This window comes from Podarcis melisellensis (assembly GCF_964234715.1).
Source record: "Podarcis melisellensis genome assembly, chromosome: 18".
Classification (NCBI taxonomy): Eukaryota; Metazoa; Chordata; class Lepidosauria; order Squamata; family Lacertidae; genus Podarcis; species Podarcis melisellensis.
The window spans coordinates 934,526-951,890 of NC_138536.1; the positions used below are offsets into that span (position 1 = coordinate 934,526).

General features: G+C 55.7%; 2 protein-coding genes across 2 annotated transcripts in view; both read left to right on the forward strand.

Annotated features, from left to right (window-relative positions):
- Positions 1-208: 208 nt before the first annotated feature.
- Positions 209-7,389, forward strand: CALR3 (calreticulin 3). The gene is given in 11 exon segments (XM_081895730.1): positions 209-363; positions 1,783-1,884; positions 2,654-2,857; positions 3,438-3,532; positions 4,878-5,087; positions 5,404-5,517; positions 6,114-6,257; positions 6,562-6,654; positions 7,009-7,104; positions 7,106-7,112; positions 7,115-7,389. Coding segments are annotated over 11 exon segments (1,245 nt in total). The 5' UTR covers positions 209-260; the 3' UTR covers positions 7,192-7,389.
- Positions 7,390-9,391: 2,002 nt separating this feature from the next.
- The window catches only part of EPS15L1 (epidermal growth factor receptor pathway substrate 15 like 1), a gene marked incomplete at its 5' end in the record, with an annotated part of 38,313 nt that continues 30,339 nt past the window's right edge, over positions 9,392-17,365 (forward strand). Inside the window, 3 exons of the mRNA XM_081896024.1 lie at positions 9,392-9,436; positions 16,467-16,508; positions 17,078-17,167. Of these exons, the coding sequence (XP_081752150.1) occupies positions 9,392-9,436; positions 16,467-16,508; positions 17,078-17,167 (177 nt within the window). The remainder of the gene's footprint in view (positions 9,437-16,466; positions 16,509-17,077; positions 17,168-17,365) is intronic.

The following is a 17,365-nucleotide window of genomic DNA, read 5'->3' on the forward strand; positions in this document are numbered from 1 at the left end:
ATTGGTCCGGAGTCGCCGCTCGGAGCCTCTCTCTCTCATTGGCGAGAGGCGGCAGCCAATCCGCGAGCTCGAGGGCGTCGGCGCGTGAGGCGGCGAGGGGGGGGGGAAGAGGGAAAGCACCAATCGGAGCGCAGCGCGAGTGGGACGCGGACCAATGGGGCGCGAGGCGGGAAAACAGGCAGCCAATAGGGAGCGCCCGTCGACCGGCCGGCGGCGCTGGCAGCTTCTCCCCTCAGTGGCCGTTGCGCCTCCGCCTCGCCATGGGCCGCTTCGCCCGGCTGCTGCTGCTGGCTGCCCTGGCCGTGGCGCTGGCCCGGCCCGCCCGAGGCACCGTCTACTTCCGGGAGCAGTTCCTGGACGGAGGTGGAGGAGGCAGGGGCGGGGCCTCCCCCTTGACACGTGTCTGGGGGTCCATTCACACGTGCACTCGCGAGTCCAGCCTCTCCCGGCCTTTTCCCCAGGCTGTGCTTGGAGGGAAGAAGCTTGGCGCGTCGAGGGCGGTGTTTTCCTCCTTGACACGCCTCTTGGGCCCTCGTTCACACGTGCACTCGCGAGTTCAGCCCCTTCCCTGCCTTTTCCCCAGGCTCTTGGAGGGAGAAGTGGAGCGGGGGTGTGGTTCTCCCTCCTTGACACGCATCTGGAGGCCAATTCACACGTGCACTAGCGAATTCAGCCCCTTCCGGCCTTTTTCCCAGGCTTTGCATGGAGGGAGGAGAAAGAAGGAAGCCTGGCGCGGCAGGAAGTGTTCTCCCCCTTGACACTCGTCTGGGGGCCCATTCACACATGCACTCGCAGGGTCAGCCCCTTTCTGCCTTTCCCCCAGGCTGTGCTTGGAGGGAGGAGGAAGCCTGGCGCAGCGGGGGGCGGTGTTCCTCCCCTTGACACGCATCTGGCGGCCCGTTCACACGTGCACTCGAGAGCTCAGCCCCTTCCGGCCTTTCCCCCAGGCTCTGCTTGGAGGGAGAAGTCGAGCGGGGGTGTGGTTCTTCCCCCCCTTAACATTCGTCTGGGGGCTCGTTCACACGTGCACTTGCGAGTTCAGCCCCTTCTGGCCTTTCCCCCAGGCTCTGCTTGGAGGGAGAAGTCGAGCGGGGGTGTGGCTCTTCCCCCCCTTAACACTCGTCTGGGGGCCCGTTCACATGTGCACTCTGGAGTTCAGCCCCTTCTGTCCTTTCCCCCAGGATCAGGGAGGAGGAAACCTGGTGCCAGGCGCTGCACAAAAACGAAAGGGGCCTTAAAACAACCCATTTGGAGATTAGAAAAGATGGAAAGGGCAATAAAACTGTGTTTCTTTAAAATCTACCAGAATTAGAAAACAACAGCGACACCATTTATTTAATTTAATTAACTTTAATTATAACCCACTCCTTTCCTCCAAGGGAGCCAAGGTTGGCCTGCCCAGTTCTTGTATACCCCCATTTTATCCTCATGACACCCCTTTGTGGTAGTCTGAGAGTCCCCCTGGCTCCCTGTAACTTCACCCCTCATAATTAATTATTATCTTTATTTATTATTTATCCCTGCCCATCTGGCTGGGTTTCCCAGCATAACATTATTATTAATAAAAACACCAGTGTGTTGTGCAATCAATACACAAATACAGACACACAGGTACACAGTTTGAGTGCATTGCATGAGCACCCGGGTGTGTTTTGCTCGCCAGCTTCCTGACGTGTATCGCTGAACAATTCGCCTTTTGGGGGGGGGTTGCGTTTTTCCAAGGGTTTTAAGGCTTTGCGTTTCCACCTGCCGTGACGAGTCTCCCCTTCTCTCTGTCAACAGCAAAATGGAAAGAGAGGTGGGTCCTCTCTCAGCACAAATCCAACTACGGGAAGTTCCGGCTGACGGCCGGGAGCTTTTACGGAGATCGCGAAACGGACAAAGGTTTGGGAACGTCCTCCAAGGACGCCTTAGCGACACAACATCAGCTTTGACTTATTCCTGCTGTTAAGCTTTTTAAAGCCGAGGGCCACATTAGCTTCTAAGCCATTTTCCAGGGGCCACATACCTGTGGGGTTGGACCAGAGGCAAACGTGGGGTGGGGCAGTTACTGTTAGTTTTATTGTTTTTAATTTGGTTTGTTTCTACATACACCAGGCATAGGCGAACTCGGACCTCCAGATGTTTTGGGACTACAACTCGCATGATCCATAGCTAACAGGACCCACGGTCAGGGATGATGGGAATTGTAGTCCCAAAAACATATGCTGAAACATTTCTCTTTATTCTGCGCACAAATTTGTTTCAAGAATGCGGCTTCAAATCTTAGATAAGTGACGATAAGTGTGTTCTCTATTTTCATTATAGTCCCCACAAAATCAGAGCTGTGCTCATTGGGAAGAGGGAATAAAGTACAGTGGAATCTCGGTTTTCAAACGTAATCCGTTCTGGAAGTCCGTTCGACTTCTGAAACTTTCAAAAACCGAGGATTAAAGGGCGGGCTTCAAAATCAATTGGGGGGAATGAAAAACACGCCTTCAAAATCCATTTGACTTCCGAGGCGCGTTTGAAAACTGAAGCATTCACTTCTGGGTTTCCGGCGTTTGGCTTCCAAAACATTTGGCAGCCAAGACGGGAAACCGAGGTTTGACTGTACTGGTAAGGCTTCACATTTATCACCTGTGGGTCTGAGACGTTGCCTCGTGCGTTGCAGGTCTGCAGACGACGGAAAACGTCAGGTTTTATGCCATTTCGTCGCGGTTCAAGCCCTTCAGCAACAGGGGAAAGACCTTGGTCATTCAGTACACAGTCAAGCACGAGCAGAAGATGGATTGCGGTGGCGGATATGTGAAAATCTTCCCCTCCGACCTGGACCAGAAGAATATGAGCGGGGAATCCTTGTATTATGTCATGTTCGGTGAGATGGCTGCGGTGTTCTAAAAAAACAAAAGTCTGTCCCGAAAAAAAAAGTCTGTCCTGAATTTCTGCCCCCCCCAAATACCGTATTTTTTGCTCTATAAGACGCACGAGACCATAAGACGCACCTAGTTTTTGGAGGAGGAAAACAAGAAAAAAAATATTCTGAATCTCAGAAGCCAGAACAGCAAGAGGGATCGCTGCGCAGTGAAAGCAGCAATCCCTCTTGCTGTTCTGGCTTCTGGGATAGCTGCGCAGCCTGCATTCGCTCCATAAGACGCACACACATTTCCCCTTACTTTTTAGGAGGGGAATAGTGAGTTATACAGAAAAAAATACGGTGTATTCAAAACCTCTCGAGAGCCCCTTCGCATTCTGTGGTTTCATTAGGGATACCCCCCCCTCCCCACTTTTGCAAAGCTCCTGTAACCTGCTGCGTTTGGGCGTAGGTGCTAGGAACGGCTAGAAAACTGTTCCTTAAAATACCCAGCATCGTATCCGATGTGTTTCGGGAGGGGAGCCAGTTTCTGAAAGCTTCAAGTAGCTCCCGAGAGGCAAAACCCGACTCTTTCTCTTTTAAGGGCCTGACATCTGCGGCTCCGACATCAAGAAGGTCCACGTCATTTTAAACCACAAGAACAAACTCTATCCCATTAAGAGGCAGATCCGCTGCAAAGTAAGTGCGGGAAGCGTTTTCGAAATATCCTTCTTGAAATATCCGTTACGTTTTGAAATATCCTTCTTGGCAGCCAGTTGGGGAGCGGCTTGTGGAGAACGGGGGCATGTCCTTGGAAGGGTGATAGGGAGCCCTGAGAGGAAAGTGGCGTTGTGGCTACCTTTCGCTGCCTCTCACTTCTCCCTGCCTTTTACCTGAAGAGCAGCCTTTCCTGTGGCAGGGAAAAGGGCAGCTTCTCATACGTTTGTAGCTCTAACCTCCAGTAAAGTCTTGTGGGGAACTGAGATCATATTGGGGAAAACTTGACCAACTACTCGAAAGTACAGACTCTCTGTCACCCAACCCTTGCCTTGTCTTGGGAGGTGACTGCAATGCCCGGATCAGCCTTGTTTCCCCACGAAATACTGTATTATCTGGACTAAACTTGGAGGATAAACCTGAAATCAGAGGACAGCAGTGGACACCACCTCTAACCGTGCTGGGAAATATCTTTGTGAACTTATAATTAAGCATAACCTTTTGTTATACAATGGGCACGATCAAGGGGAACAAGAGGGTTACTTATTTTTTTACATATGAGCACACATGACCCTTGTTGGGTCCAGAGAGTTCATTAACAATAATAATAATTTATTATTTATACCCTGCACACCTGGCTGGGTTTCCCCAGCCACTCTGGGCGGCTCCCAATCAAATCTTAAAAACACAATACAGCATTAAACATTAAAACCTTCCCTAAACAGCATTAAGCATTGGTAAAGGTAAAGGGACCCCTGACCATTAGGTCCAGTCGTGGCCAACTCTGGGGTTGCGGCGCTCATCTCGCTTTATTGGCCGAGGGAGCCGGCATACAGCTTCCGGGTCATGTGGCCAGCAGGACTAAGCCGCTTCTGGCGAACCAGAGCAGCGCACGGAAACGCCGTTTACCTTCCCGCCGGAGCGGTACCTATTTATCTACTTGCACTTAGACGTGCTTTCGAACTGCTAGGTTGGCAGGAGCAGGGACCGAGCAACGGAAGCTCACCCCGTCATTGCGGGGATTCGAACTACCAACCTTCTGATCGGCAAGCCCTAGGCTCAGTGGTTTAGACCACAGTGCAACCCGTGTCCCTTATTAAGCATTAAAATCTTCCCTAAACAGGGCTGCCTTCAGATGTCAAACAGCGACAGTTTGTTGTTGACAAAAGGATACCTGGACATATAAAAGGCCCCGTTACCTTCAGTAGCTTAGGGCCTCATCAAGCCTCAATGCGGCGCTGAGTCCAGCTACACAGCTGGAATGCATTTTAGCAACGTCAACTGTGATAGAAAACCGCGTTTCTCTCCCCCTCTCGTTTGGGTTCAGGTGGACGGATTCACTCACCTGTACACGCTGGTTCTAAGACCCGACCTCACGTACGAAGTGAAAATCGATAACAAGAGGGTAGCGTCCGGCGACTTGGAAGACGACTGGGATTTCTTGCCCCCGCGGAAGATAAACGACCCGACGGTGAGGAAGCCGGAGGACTGGGATGACGTTGCCGAAATTGACGACCCAGAGGACACCAAGCCGGAGGTGATTATTACTGCCTTGCTCTGCTGTGGGTGAGCCGTGCCCTAGAGCTGCTATAAGGCCTCGCATGCAGGAAGCCCAGAGAGCCCACCCCAGGCAGAACAGGTGTGTCTTTATAGCCTCTGATCCCCCTTTGGCCTGAAGGTGGAGGCAAACAAGGAGCTGGGCCTCTCAATCCTCCCCTTTGTCACCTGCTAGCATTTCAGTCACCTTAACGAACAGCTGAGTCGCATCCCTTGTGGCTTTCCCTGAGACCATTGGTTGCTAATTTTGCTTATTTTCTCTCCCCTGCTCCACTCTCTTTCTCCCTCTGCAAAAGGACTGGGACGTCCCCGAGTACATCGTAGACAACAGCGCAGAGAAACCCAAGGACTGGGACGCCGTGGCGCAAGGCCCCTGGGAGCCCCCCCAGCTCAAGAATCCACTTTACCGGGTAGGGCAGCTCCTTTTCCAGTCACTGGGGGGCCCTTGGAGATGGAAGCTGGGTGGCTCTTTGCATTTGTCTAACTGTTGGTTTAGCTTTTAAACTCAGTAACTGCCTTTCGTTTCTAAATCGCATTTGTTTCCGCCGTGCCGCAGGTCGTTTTGAGAGGCCTCATAAGTGAAATTAAATTGCAAGAAGAAATGGCTAGCTTGGTCCACGAGTGCTGAGGCCATGTAATAATAATAATGATAATTAATAACTAATAATAATTTATTAAGTATACCCCACCCATCTGGCTGGGTTTCCCCAGCCACTCTGGGCGGCTTCCAACAAAACACTAAAATACAATAACCTGTTAAACATTAAAAGCTTCCCTAAATAGGGCTGCCTTCAGATGTCTTCTAAAAGTTTGGTAGTTACTGTTCTCTTTGACATCTGTTGGGAGGGAGTTCCGCAGGGCGGGCGCCACCACCGAGAAGGCCCTCTGCCTGGTTCCCTGTAACTTGGCTTCTCGCAGGGAGGGAACCGCCAGAAGGCCCTCAGAGCTGGACCCCGGTGTCCGGGCTGGACGATGGGGTTCTCTAACATCCTGTGGCTTCTTCCAGGGGGAATGGCAGCCCCGGAAGATCCCCAACCCCAGGTTCAAAGGCATCTGGCCTCACCCGCAAATCGCTAATCCGGAGTACCTGCCAGACGCCACCATTTCCATCTACGAGAACATCAGCGTCATCGGCCTGGACCTGTGGCAGGTCAGTGGGGTTTCCCGTTTTCTGTTCCCCGCAAAGGCTAGTGAGGGAGAGGGACTAGCCTCCAGCTTCTGCTCAGCTCCTCTCCCTCCTTGGTCCCAGAGGTCATCTGCAGTGGGCTCTGTGGCCAGGAAGGGCTGGAGAGCCAGAATGAGGGCAGGCCGGGCCGCCAGGGCAACCCCACAATCGAACACGTTTTTTTTTGTTCTGGTGGCCTTTCAAAACGGGGCATGGACGTCCCAAATAAATGGGAACCTTTGGCTGGGAGCAAGGTGTGCAGGGTCTAACAAGAGACACTCTCTTGCAGGTGCGATCGGGAACCATTTTCGACAACTTCTTGATCACGGATGACGAAGGATACGCAGAAGAATTTGGGGACGAGACCTGGGGAGAAACAAAGGTATCAGAGGTCCTGCCCGACCCAGCAGGGCCCAGGGGAAAAGGGGGCAGCTTCCTCTCCTGGGTTTATCTATCTCTGGGCATCGCCCGCTCTCTGAGACGGGTCGCTGGCCCTGGCGTGGCCACCAATTGACCCAGCCTCTCTGGTCCCTGACCAGGGGCTTCTCTGCCTCCTGAAATGAGGCTCTTTCCAGCTCAATGGAGACTGGAGGGCCGTGTTTGGGGGGCTTGGGCCGGCCGGTTCCCCCAGGTGCCCAATTTCCTCCAGGTGAGGTGGGCAGCGGAGAGGATTCTCCCTCGGACTTGTTTGCTGGGCGGAAAACTCTGCAGGTTTTGATCCGCAATCCCCTTCCAGGAGCCCGAGGAGAAAATGAGTAAGCAGCAGATTGAGGAGGAGAAGCAGCGGGAGCGAAGGGAAGCCGAGGAGGAGGCCAAAAAGAAGAAGAAGAAGAAGAAGAAAAAGAAGGAGAAGAAGAAGAAAAAGAAGAGGGAAACCGTCCCAGAGACAAGGGTTGTGGCACAGAAGGAGGAGCTCTGAATCTCCTTCTCAGACCTGGACTGGGAAATTTGGGGCTGGGGGAGGGAAGAGGCAGGAAAGGGTTGTATTTATTTTTACGCTGTTCAAATGTTCCTGGAAAAGTCTTATTGCGAAGAGAGGGGTGCAGAGAGGGGGGGGGAGGGCTTTTCAGTGAACTTAGCTCTGGAAAAGTTCAATAAACAGGCAATGTTCCCCTGCCCCGTCCAAATGTTCTTTGCTTTCCTGGGCAAAAACGGTGTGTATTGGGGGGGCCACACTAACCCAAACCAGGGAGCTGCTCCGTCCTGTCTCCCCTCTAGCGGCCCCTTCCTCTCTTCCACTCCCCACCCCACCTGCATGTGGCCCAAAGAAATCAGGTTTCTTTTTTGGGGGGGTGAGAAATCCCACTCCTGCCTTCACTTGTCCAGGGAAAGGGCATCCTTTATCTCTGCATCATCTTGGGCTGACAGCAGCTGCAGCCCAGAACGCTTTGGGGGGGGGGCCTGCTCAGCAGAGGTTGCCTCACAGCTTGCTATTAGAATTGCAGAATCCTAGATTTGGAAGTGGGACCCCAAGGGTCATCCAGCCCAACCCCCTGCAGGGCAGGAATCTTTTTGCCCAATGTGGGGGTTGAACCCACGACATGGGCTTAGCCAGGTTTTTTTTTTTTTGGTAGGCAGGCTTTGCGGGGGGGGGGGCATAACCTCAGATTTGTATTGATTCTGATTGGGGGGGGACACAGCTGCCCCCCTGTCCCTCCATTGGCCATGTCTATGACAGACGGCCCTGAGATTGAGAGTCTCGTGCTCTACCGACTGAGCTATGCCAGACCCTCCGAGGGTCCCTATTTTTCAATCCCAGATTTAGAGAAGCCGTCCTGGTTTCTGATTTGATCCCGGAATGTCCTGCTTTTCCTTGGGACGTCCCTATTTTCAGGGGAGAAACGTTGGAGGGGATGGAATAGGACGTCCCTATTTTCAGGGGAGAAACGTTGGAGGGGATGGAATAGGACGTCCCTATTTTCAGGGGAGAAACGTTGGAGGGGATGGAATGTTGTTGAGTCGTTTATTTGTGTCCGCCTCTTTGTGACCCCGTGGACCAGAGCACGCCAGGCCCTCCTGTCTTCCACTGCCTCCCGCAGTTTTGTCAAACTCATGCTGGCAGCTTCGAGAACACTGTCCCACCATCTCGTCCTCTGTCGTCCCCTTCTCCTTGCGCCCTCCATCTTTCCCAACATCAGGGTTTTTCCAGGGAGTCTTCTCTTCTCACGAGGTGGCCAAAGTCTTGGCGCCTCAGCTTCAGGATCTGTCCTTCCAGTGAGCACTCAGGGCTGATTTCCTTCAGAATGGAGAGGTTGGATCTTCTTGCAGTCCATGGGACTCTCCAGAGTCTCCTCCAGCACCAGAATTCAAAAGCATCCATTCTTCGGCGATCAGCCTTCTTTATGGCCCAGCTCTCACTTCCATACATCACGACTGGGAAAACCAGAGCTTGAACTATATGGACCTTTGTTGGCAAGGTGATGTCTCTGCTTTTTAAGATGCTGTCTAGGTTTGCCATCGCCTTTCTCCCAAGAAGCAGGCGTCTTTTAATTTCGTGGCTGCTGTCACCATCTGCAGTGATCATGGAGCCCAAGAAAGTAAAATCTCTCACTGCCTCCATTTCCTCCCCTTCTATATGCCAGGAGGGGATGGGACCAGTGGCCACGACCTTCGTTTTTTTGATGTTGAGCTTCAGACCATATTTTGCGCTCTCCTCTTTCACGCTCATTAAAAGGTTCTTTAATCCCTCCTCACTTTCTGCCATCAAGGTTGTGTCATCTGCATATCTGACGTTGTTGATATTTCTTCCGGCGATCTTAATTCCGGCTGGGGATTCACCCAGCCCAGCCTTTCGCATGATGAATTCGCTCTCCTCTCTCACCCTCATTAAAAGGTTCTTTAATTAAAAGTTAAAAGGTTCTTTAATTCCTCCCCACTTTCTGCCATCAAAAATGGAATGGGGATGGAATAGGACGCCCCTCTTTCCAGGGGAGAAAGGCTGGAGGGCATTGCATCCCCGGCCTCTGAGCATGTGCAAAGAGCGCCGCCTCGCGCGGCTGCTGCGGCGGCGCCTCTTCCCATCCCGGCCGGCAGGTGTCGCTGCTCGGCCTCTCCCTTGGCTCCGCCCCCTGGAGGCCCCGCCCCCCGCCCCGCCCTCGAGGAGGAGGAGGAGGAGGAAGATGGCGGCGCTTGGCCCCCTCGGCGGAGGAAGCGGCGGAGCGCAGGTAGCCGGCGGGGAGGGGAGGGGAGGGGGGTGTCCCCTTGGGGGCCAGGAGGGGCCCTTGTGGGGGGGGCGAGGGCAGGGAGACCCCTCCCCACCGGAGGGGAGGGGGCAGCAGCTGGGGGGCGCCCCCCACCCCAAATTGCAGCGGGGGGGGGCTGAGCCAGGCAGGGAGACCCCCACCCCACCCCCCCAAATTGGAAGATCGCCTCATTCCCCCCCCCATTATATGCATTGGAGGGTTTGCTGGGAGGGAGGAGGGGCGCCCCCTCCCCCCACCAGAGGGGCTGAAAGGGCTGAGCCCCCCCTCTCTCCCCCCCACCCACCCAGTGGGTCCCCCTCCCACATCCCAAGGGCATGGGGAGGGAGGGGGGCTTCAAAAATTCCCCCCATCTCTCCCCCACCCCACCCACTGGGTCTCCCTCCTCCCTCCCACCCCCCACCAGAGGGGCTGAGCCCCCCTCTTCCCCCCCCTACCCAGTGGGTCCCCCTCCCACATCCTAAGTGCCTGGGGAGGGGGGGCTTCAAAGCTTCCCCCTTCCTCCCCCCACCCCCCACTAGAGGGGCTGAAAGGTCTGGGCCCCCCTCTCTCTCCCCCACCCAATGGGTCCGCCTCCCACATCCCAAGGGCCTGGGGAGCGGAGGGGGGCTTCAAAACTCCCCCCTTCCTCCCACCCCCCCTCCAGAGGGGATGAGCCCCCCCTCTCCCCCACACCCAATAAGTCCCCCTTCCACCTTCCCCGCTCCCACATGCCTGGGGAGCAAGGGGGGCTTCAAACCATTCCCCCTTCCTCCCCCCACCCCCCACTAGAGGGGCTGAGCCCCCCTCTCTCCCCCCCACCCAATAGGTCCCCCTCCCACATCCTAAGTGCCTGGGGAGGGGGTGCTTCAAAGCTTCCCCCTTCCTCCCCCCACCCCCCACTAGAGGGGCTGAGCCCCCCTCTCTCCCCCCCACCCAATAGGTCCCCCTCCCACATCCTAAGTGCCTGGGGAGGGGGTGCTTCAAAGCTTCCCCCTTCCTCCCCCCACCCCCCACTAGAGGGGCTGAGCCCCCCTCTCTCCCCCCCACCCAATAGGTCCCCCTCCCACATCCTAAGTGCCTGGGGAGGGGGGGCTTCAAAGCTTCCCCCTTCCTCCCCCCACCCCCCACTAGAGGGGCTGAAAGGTCTGGGCCCCCCTCTCTCTCCCCCACCCAATGGGTCCGCCTCCCACATCCCAAGGGCCTGGGGAGCGGAGGGGGGCTTCAAAACTCCCCCCTTCCTCCCACCCCCCCTCCAGAGGGGATGAGCCCCCCCTCTCCCCCACACCCAATAGGTCCCCCTCCCACCTTCCCCCTCCCACATGCCTGGGGAGCAAGGGGGGCTTCAAAACATTCCCCCTTCCTCCCCCCTCACCAGAGGGGTCTGAGCCCCCCACCCTCTCCCCCCCACCCCACCCAATGGGTCCCCAGGCAACAGCTCCCCCCACACACACCCCAAGTGCCTGGGGAGGGAGGGAGATGGGGCTTCAAACCTTCCTCTCCCTCTGACTGCCCCTCCCTCTCTCTCACCCCCCCACACTACTAGGCCTGGGGAAGGGGCTCAGGCAGCACCCCCCCTCTTCCCGTGTCTTGGGGTGGGGGGTCTGGAAGGTCCCCAGGGTCCAGCAGGCAGCTCCAAAGTCCCCCCAACCCCATCTTGCACCCCCCACCCACCCTCAGGGGTGACTCAGGCCAGCCTCCCTTGCAGGGCTGTTCCCAGGGGGGGGAGTGGGGGGGCAAAGGTGGGCCCAAGACCCTCCCGGCTCTTGGAGGGGGGGTCACCCTCAGCCAGCCCAGGTCTCGGCCGCCCGGATTTGCCTGCCCGTCCATCTGGCGACATGGGGTGGGGGTCATCCGCCAGATGGGCTCCATCTGCCGCAGGGGGGTGGGGTGGGGGTGTATTGACAGGGTCTCCCCTTGCAGAAGACCCCCCCCCCCCGAGAAGTTCCTGGAACCAGCTGTTAGTGTGTGTGTGTGTGAGAGAATGATGGAAGCATGGACCCCCCCCCCGGAGGGCCTGATCCAGGGCCTTTCTTAGGAAGAAGCTGAACACCTCCCCCCCAAATAAGAATAATTGGACCCCCCCCAAAAAAATTGGACCCCCTCTTGAGAAATAAGGGCTGGAGAGGAGTCAGACCTATGCCCCCCAAGCCAATAATAATAATAATACCCCCCCATCTGACTGATTTGACCCGAGCCAGAAGCAGGAGAGGGTGGGGCACGCGCACACCCCAAAGACCCCCCCTCCTGACTCCTGGGAATTGTAGTTCTGCGAGGGGAGAACTATAGTTCCCAGTATTCTCTGAGGGTGGGGTATTTTAAAAGCTGCGTTGTTGGGGGTCGGACTCAATGGCCATGGGGGGGGTCCCGGTTCCACGGCACGTCCCCACGCGAGGCCAGGCCCGCTGGCGCAGGGAACCACAGCGCCTCTGAGCGGGTGCAGAGGCCCGCCTCTCCCCGGGCGACAGCGGGGCTTGAGTCTCCCGGACCCCCGTGGGGAAGGGGGTCCTATTCCCCAGGTACCTGCAGGGGCACAAGGGTCGAAGGGGGCTCCGAGAAGGAGCCCTGGGGGGACTCAGTGCCGCCCGCACAGGCTGGCAGCAACTCTCAGGAGCCTTTTTGCCTGGAGATGCTGTTGAGGACTGAGCCTTCTGCAGGCCAAGCAGGTGTCCTTTCCTTAAAAATAAACCAGGATTCTAGTCCTCAAGATTCTGCATTCAGCAGAAGCCCCCTTATTTCTCGGCGCTACCCGGCGCCGCCATCGCAGGATTGAACCCGGAGCCTTCTGCAGGCCAAGCAGGCGCCCTGCCCCCATGCTGCCTGCCCCGCCTGCTGTGTCACCAGTGGGGCGGGTTATTGCACAATTTCTCGTGTCACGGCTCCCCAAAGGGCCGGGTGCGAGTGCCGGGTTCACGAAGGCCAGAGGAGCTTCCTCAGCCTCTACGTTGAGCCCAGAACCTGCTAGCTGGTTTCGGGGTTGTGGGTTCGAGTTCCTGCCTCGAAGGGGGTTGGACTAGATGACTCGTGGGGTCCCTCACGGCGCTGTGGTCCTTTGACTCCCCTGTTATGTGACTCGAAGGGATCTGTCTCTCTTGCAATCTGTAGCGGGGAACTGGAGCAGATCGCTGTTGGCTGATCGTCAGAATAGGTGCAGGGATCTCCCTCGAGGGATCGTGGACCCGAGTGCGAAAGCACCCACCCAACCTCCCCCGTAGCTTCTAGTGAAGTCCTTAATTTTCAGTGTTTTTGTACGCTTCTACATTTGTCGGAAGCCGCCCCGAATTGCTGTGGCGCCCAGCCAGATGAGCAGGGTACAATTATTATTATTATTATTATTATTATTATTATTATTATTATTATTATTACTATTATTATTATTCCAGCGTTCTGGAGTGTGGCAGCTCTGTTTGGCTAGAAAGCAAAGCTTTGGCCATGTTCAGGGAGTAGAGAGAAACTGGCGACTTTCCTCGCCACAATTGCATGCCTTTCCTTCGCCCAGGCTACTGTTTTTGAACGAACCGGCACAACCTGCATATTTCATGCTTTTATTTCCGGTATCTTGACGTTTCAAGCGCTCGCTGGAAGCCAATCTGGGCCGCTGCGGTGACCCGGGGGCCTGACTCTGCAGAGGGCAAGCTCCCTGGCGGGCGCTGCAGCTAGGAGGGAGCTCTTTTGCCTCCTGAGGGTGGGGGCGCCTGCCGTCCAGACCCGCTGGGCGCCGAGAGCCGCTCGCCCGGCCTCTCCCTCCTTGGACGCCGACCCAAATCTCGAGAGCCCCGTCTGCCGGGGGCTGATTTGTATTCCTGCAGAGCGGCCGGCCTGCTGTCGAGCAGAGAGAAAAGGCCTTCTTGCAGTTGGCAGGGGGAAAGCCTGGGTGCCCAGATGGTGCACAGGAGTGCATGGCGTTAAGACGAGGGATGTGGGGGTGATGCGGGGAAGGGGTGGGGCGAGGCAAGGAGGGCACGGTGCTCTGCGTGCGTGTGGGGAGGGGGTCTGCGCCTGCCCCCCTCGTGCTGGCAAAGTCCTGGCGCCGCCGAGCGAAAGGTGGGCGAGGCAGGAGCTGCCCAACTTGTGTGCCCAAAAACGCAGCTTTTGGTCCTTTGCGCAAAGGGGCGTTTGAAAGGTGGGCAAGGCAGGACTGCCCAACTTGTGTGCCCAAAAACACAGCTTTTGGTCCTTTTTGCAAAGGGGCGTTTGCCCCTCTTTCCCATTTTAAGCTGCACGCCTGGTCCTTGAAGGGTACAATTGGGGTGAGGGAGGCTGCCGGGCAGGCAGCGTTTACCCCGAGGGAGTTGCGTGCCCTCGAATGCTCTCCCCGCCACCAGATTGCAAAGGATCAGGTTGTGCAATTCGCCTGCGGGGAGAGGCAGCCCAGGCTGTGGAAGGAAGTTCCTGGCTGCGTCGGTGGAGCTTGCCCAACTTCTCCAGCCAGCCTTCCGCTGTTTCATAAAACCGTACAGTCGGAAGGGGCCACTCCGAAGGTCGTCCAGGCCAACCCGCCGGCGAGGCGGGAATCTCGGCCGCAGCACCCAACAGCTGGTCTTCAGAATCGTTTCTGCTTTGTCTTTGAAATATAAAGCGGCATAGAAATGAAATAATACTAAGGATCGGTGCCGGATTTTATGTATAATAAGCTAAGCAAGCTCTAGTTTAGGGCCCCACTCTCTTGGGGGCCCCCAAAAAATTAAAGGGGGAAGAAACCCTGGATGTACATTTCCAAAATATAAGATAAAAAGCAAATAAAATAAAACCTACATCCAGCAACCGTGTTTTATGTTGTGCAGGCTCCTACGATGTAAGTCATGGGCCCCTCCTGCTCGCCTGCTCCCTCAAATATCCCTGCTTTGCCCCTTTCTATATATAGGGTGCCGACATTCTGCATGGACTGGTTTTAGGGCAAGATGTGCAAATGGCTTGAGATACCTATTCGGTCCATCAATGACCATCTAGTACAGGCATGGCCAAACTAGGCCCTCCAGATGTTTTGGGACTACAACTCCCACCATCCCTATCTAACAGGACCGGTGGTCAGGGATGATGGGAACTGTAGTCGCAAAACATCTGGAGGGCCGAGTTTGGCCCTGCCTGCCATAGAAGCATATATTAAACACACAAAAACCAGCGGCAATTTGTTGTGGACAAAGGACAGCTGGACGTACAAAGGGCCCCGTTACCTTCAGGAGCCGAGGGCCGCATTAAACTGAAATCCGGCCCTGCTAAGAATGATAAACCTCACTGGGGTGGGAGGAGAAGGAAGAATGGCTCCTGGTCGTTCCCTTGTGGCGATCGCAACCCAGATTTCAGAGTTAGACCCCAAGGATCGCCTCGTCCCCCCTTGCAACGCAGGTGTATGCAACCTGTTTCACCATGTTTTTAATATTGGGAGCCGACCAGACTGGCTGTGGCAACCTGGTCTGTTGGGCGGCGTGCAAATAATAATTACTATTATTATTATTATTATCGCCATGCTCTATTGGCAGTTAGCTTATCTATCCGAATTTCTGTTCCCATTAGGTACACCCTTTTGCTTCCGATGTACAGTGGTACCTCGGGTTACACACGCTTCAGGTTACATACGCTTCGGGTTACAGACTCCACTAACCCAGAAATAGTACCTCGGGTTAAGAACTTTGCTTCAGGATGAGAACAAAAATCGGGCTCCGGCGGCAGCAGCAGGAGGCCCCATTAGCCAAAGTGGTGCTTCAGGTTAAGAACAGTTTCAGGTTAAGAACGGACCTCCGGAACGAATTAACTACTTAACCTGAGGTACCACTGTACAGTCATACCTCGACTTACAGACGCTTCAGATTGCGTTTTTTTGGGTTACGGACCGCCGAAACCCAGAAGTACCGGAACGGGTTACTTGCTTGGAATTTGGACGTTTCCAACATGAAATCCTTTTGCTTCCCGGGGTCTCTTATTTTGGGGTGGCTGCTTTTATTGGGGGGGGGGAGTTTCTGTTCCCCCTTCCCTTTGGAAGCCAAGCTTTGCCAGGAACTGGGGGCCGACCTGCCTTGGTTCCGCAGGCGGATATTGTTCCAGCCTGACCTTCGGCGTCGTGGAGGGCAGGGAGCGGCTATTTCTCGTGCCGCTTGTCCTTGAGGCCGAGGAACCAAGGAACAGGCTCCTTCTGTTGACAATAGTCCAGGGAGGACGGCATAAAGACGAGCGGGGAGCTCAGCGTTCTTTGCTCTGAGGACCTGGCATTGCACGTCCATAAAAACAGGAAAATCGCAGCCAGGCAAAATAGTCAAAATCAATAAATGCATTGCAGACGCCACGTCCGAAAGAGGGGGGCAGGGAGAACAAGCCTAATAATTTCGCCATTTGCGCCCCGCCCGTCTGGGCTGGGGTGCCGGAATCCCTGCTTTCCGCCTACAGTGGCAGGGAGTTCCCCAGGCACACCCGCCCCTAGGAACGGCAGGCAGGACCTCGGAAGTGACGGGCTCGCCTTTGCCCAACCTGGCACCCTCCAAAAAGTTGTGTGCCGGCTGGAGCCGTTGGGGATTTTAATTCCAAATTACTGTATTTTTCGCTCTATAAGACTCACTTTTCCCCTCCTAAAAAGTAATGTGTGTGCGTCTTATGGAGCGAATGCAGGCTGCGCAGCTATCCCAGAAGCCAGAACAGCAAGAGGGATTGCTGCTTTCGCTGCGCAGCGATCCCTCTTGCTGTTCTGGCTTCTGGGATTCAGAATATATTTTTTCTTGTTTTCCTCCTCCAAAAACTAGGTGCGTCTTGTGGTCTGGTGCGTCTTATAGAGCGAAAAATACAGTGCCGGTATATGGAGGGGTGGAAAATGCCCTTTCTCTGCTTTGGGGCTTGCCTGCCCTCTGTGGCCCCGATCCCTATTCCCACAAACCCATCCCTCCGCTTTCAGACGAGCGTGGAGGGAGGGTCCTTTCTTGGGGGTCTCAATAGGGACTGGATCCGCTGAAGAGAGGGGCTCTCTGTATCTGAATACGTGCTTCACCTTGCTTTTCTCCCCACCCCTCTTTTCCCCTCTCCTGTCTAGCTCTCCGCCGGGACCCCCCTCTACGAGACGTATTACAAACAGGCAAGTGCCGGGGGCTCCCTTCGCCCCCTTCCCCTGGAAACCCCTGGGGAGGAGGCAAGAATTGGGGTCGGGGTCGCCAGCACGGGCCGGCAGCAGCAGCAGCTCTCCCGGGTCTCAGGCAGGCAGCCTCTCCCAGCCCTGCCTGGGGATACCGCCAGGGAGATTCGAACCATGGGCTTTTGGCTAAAAATAAGTACCCCAACCTCCCTGACTTTCCGGATTTTCCTTCCCACCCCACGGTTGCGTGCGGAGAACCTCGCCCAAGCAGGCAGGGCTGGTGGGACCCCAGGCATCTTGGGGCCCCCAATCGGGCCCCGTCAGAAATACCCGGGGCAGGACGTCGAGTGGAGGAGCTCGCTTGGCATCCCGACAGCCCCCCCAAAAAACACCTGGGGGTTGCAGTTGGCTTGCGGAGGGCGCTGTCCCTATTTAGGAATGTTTTAAATGATGTTTTATCGTGTCTTTTAATATTCTGTTGGGAGCCAGCCAGATGGGCGGGGTATAAATAAATCTATTATTATTATTATTTATTCTATCTCAGCTCAGGTGTGGCTGTTTGTTCTCCACAGGTGGACCCAGCCTGCACGGGCCGGATCGGGGCCGGCGAGGCCGCCCTCTTCCTCAAGAAGTCGGGACTGGCCGACGTCATTCTGGGGAAGGTAAGTTGAGCTCGGCCGGGGATTTCGGGGAGAAGGAGTTTGGGGGGGCAGCGCCCCAGCCTCCTCCGCCCCCCTTTTAGTCGCAGGGGCCGCAAAGCCATTCCCCACTCCGGAAAATGTTGCAGGAACAATCGGCCCGCGAGCCCATTTCACAGAAGTGTACAATTGCTGGAAGGGACCCCGTGAGTCTCTGGAATT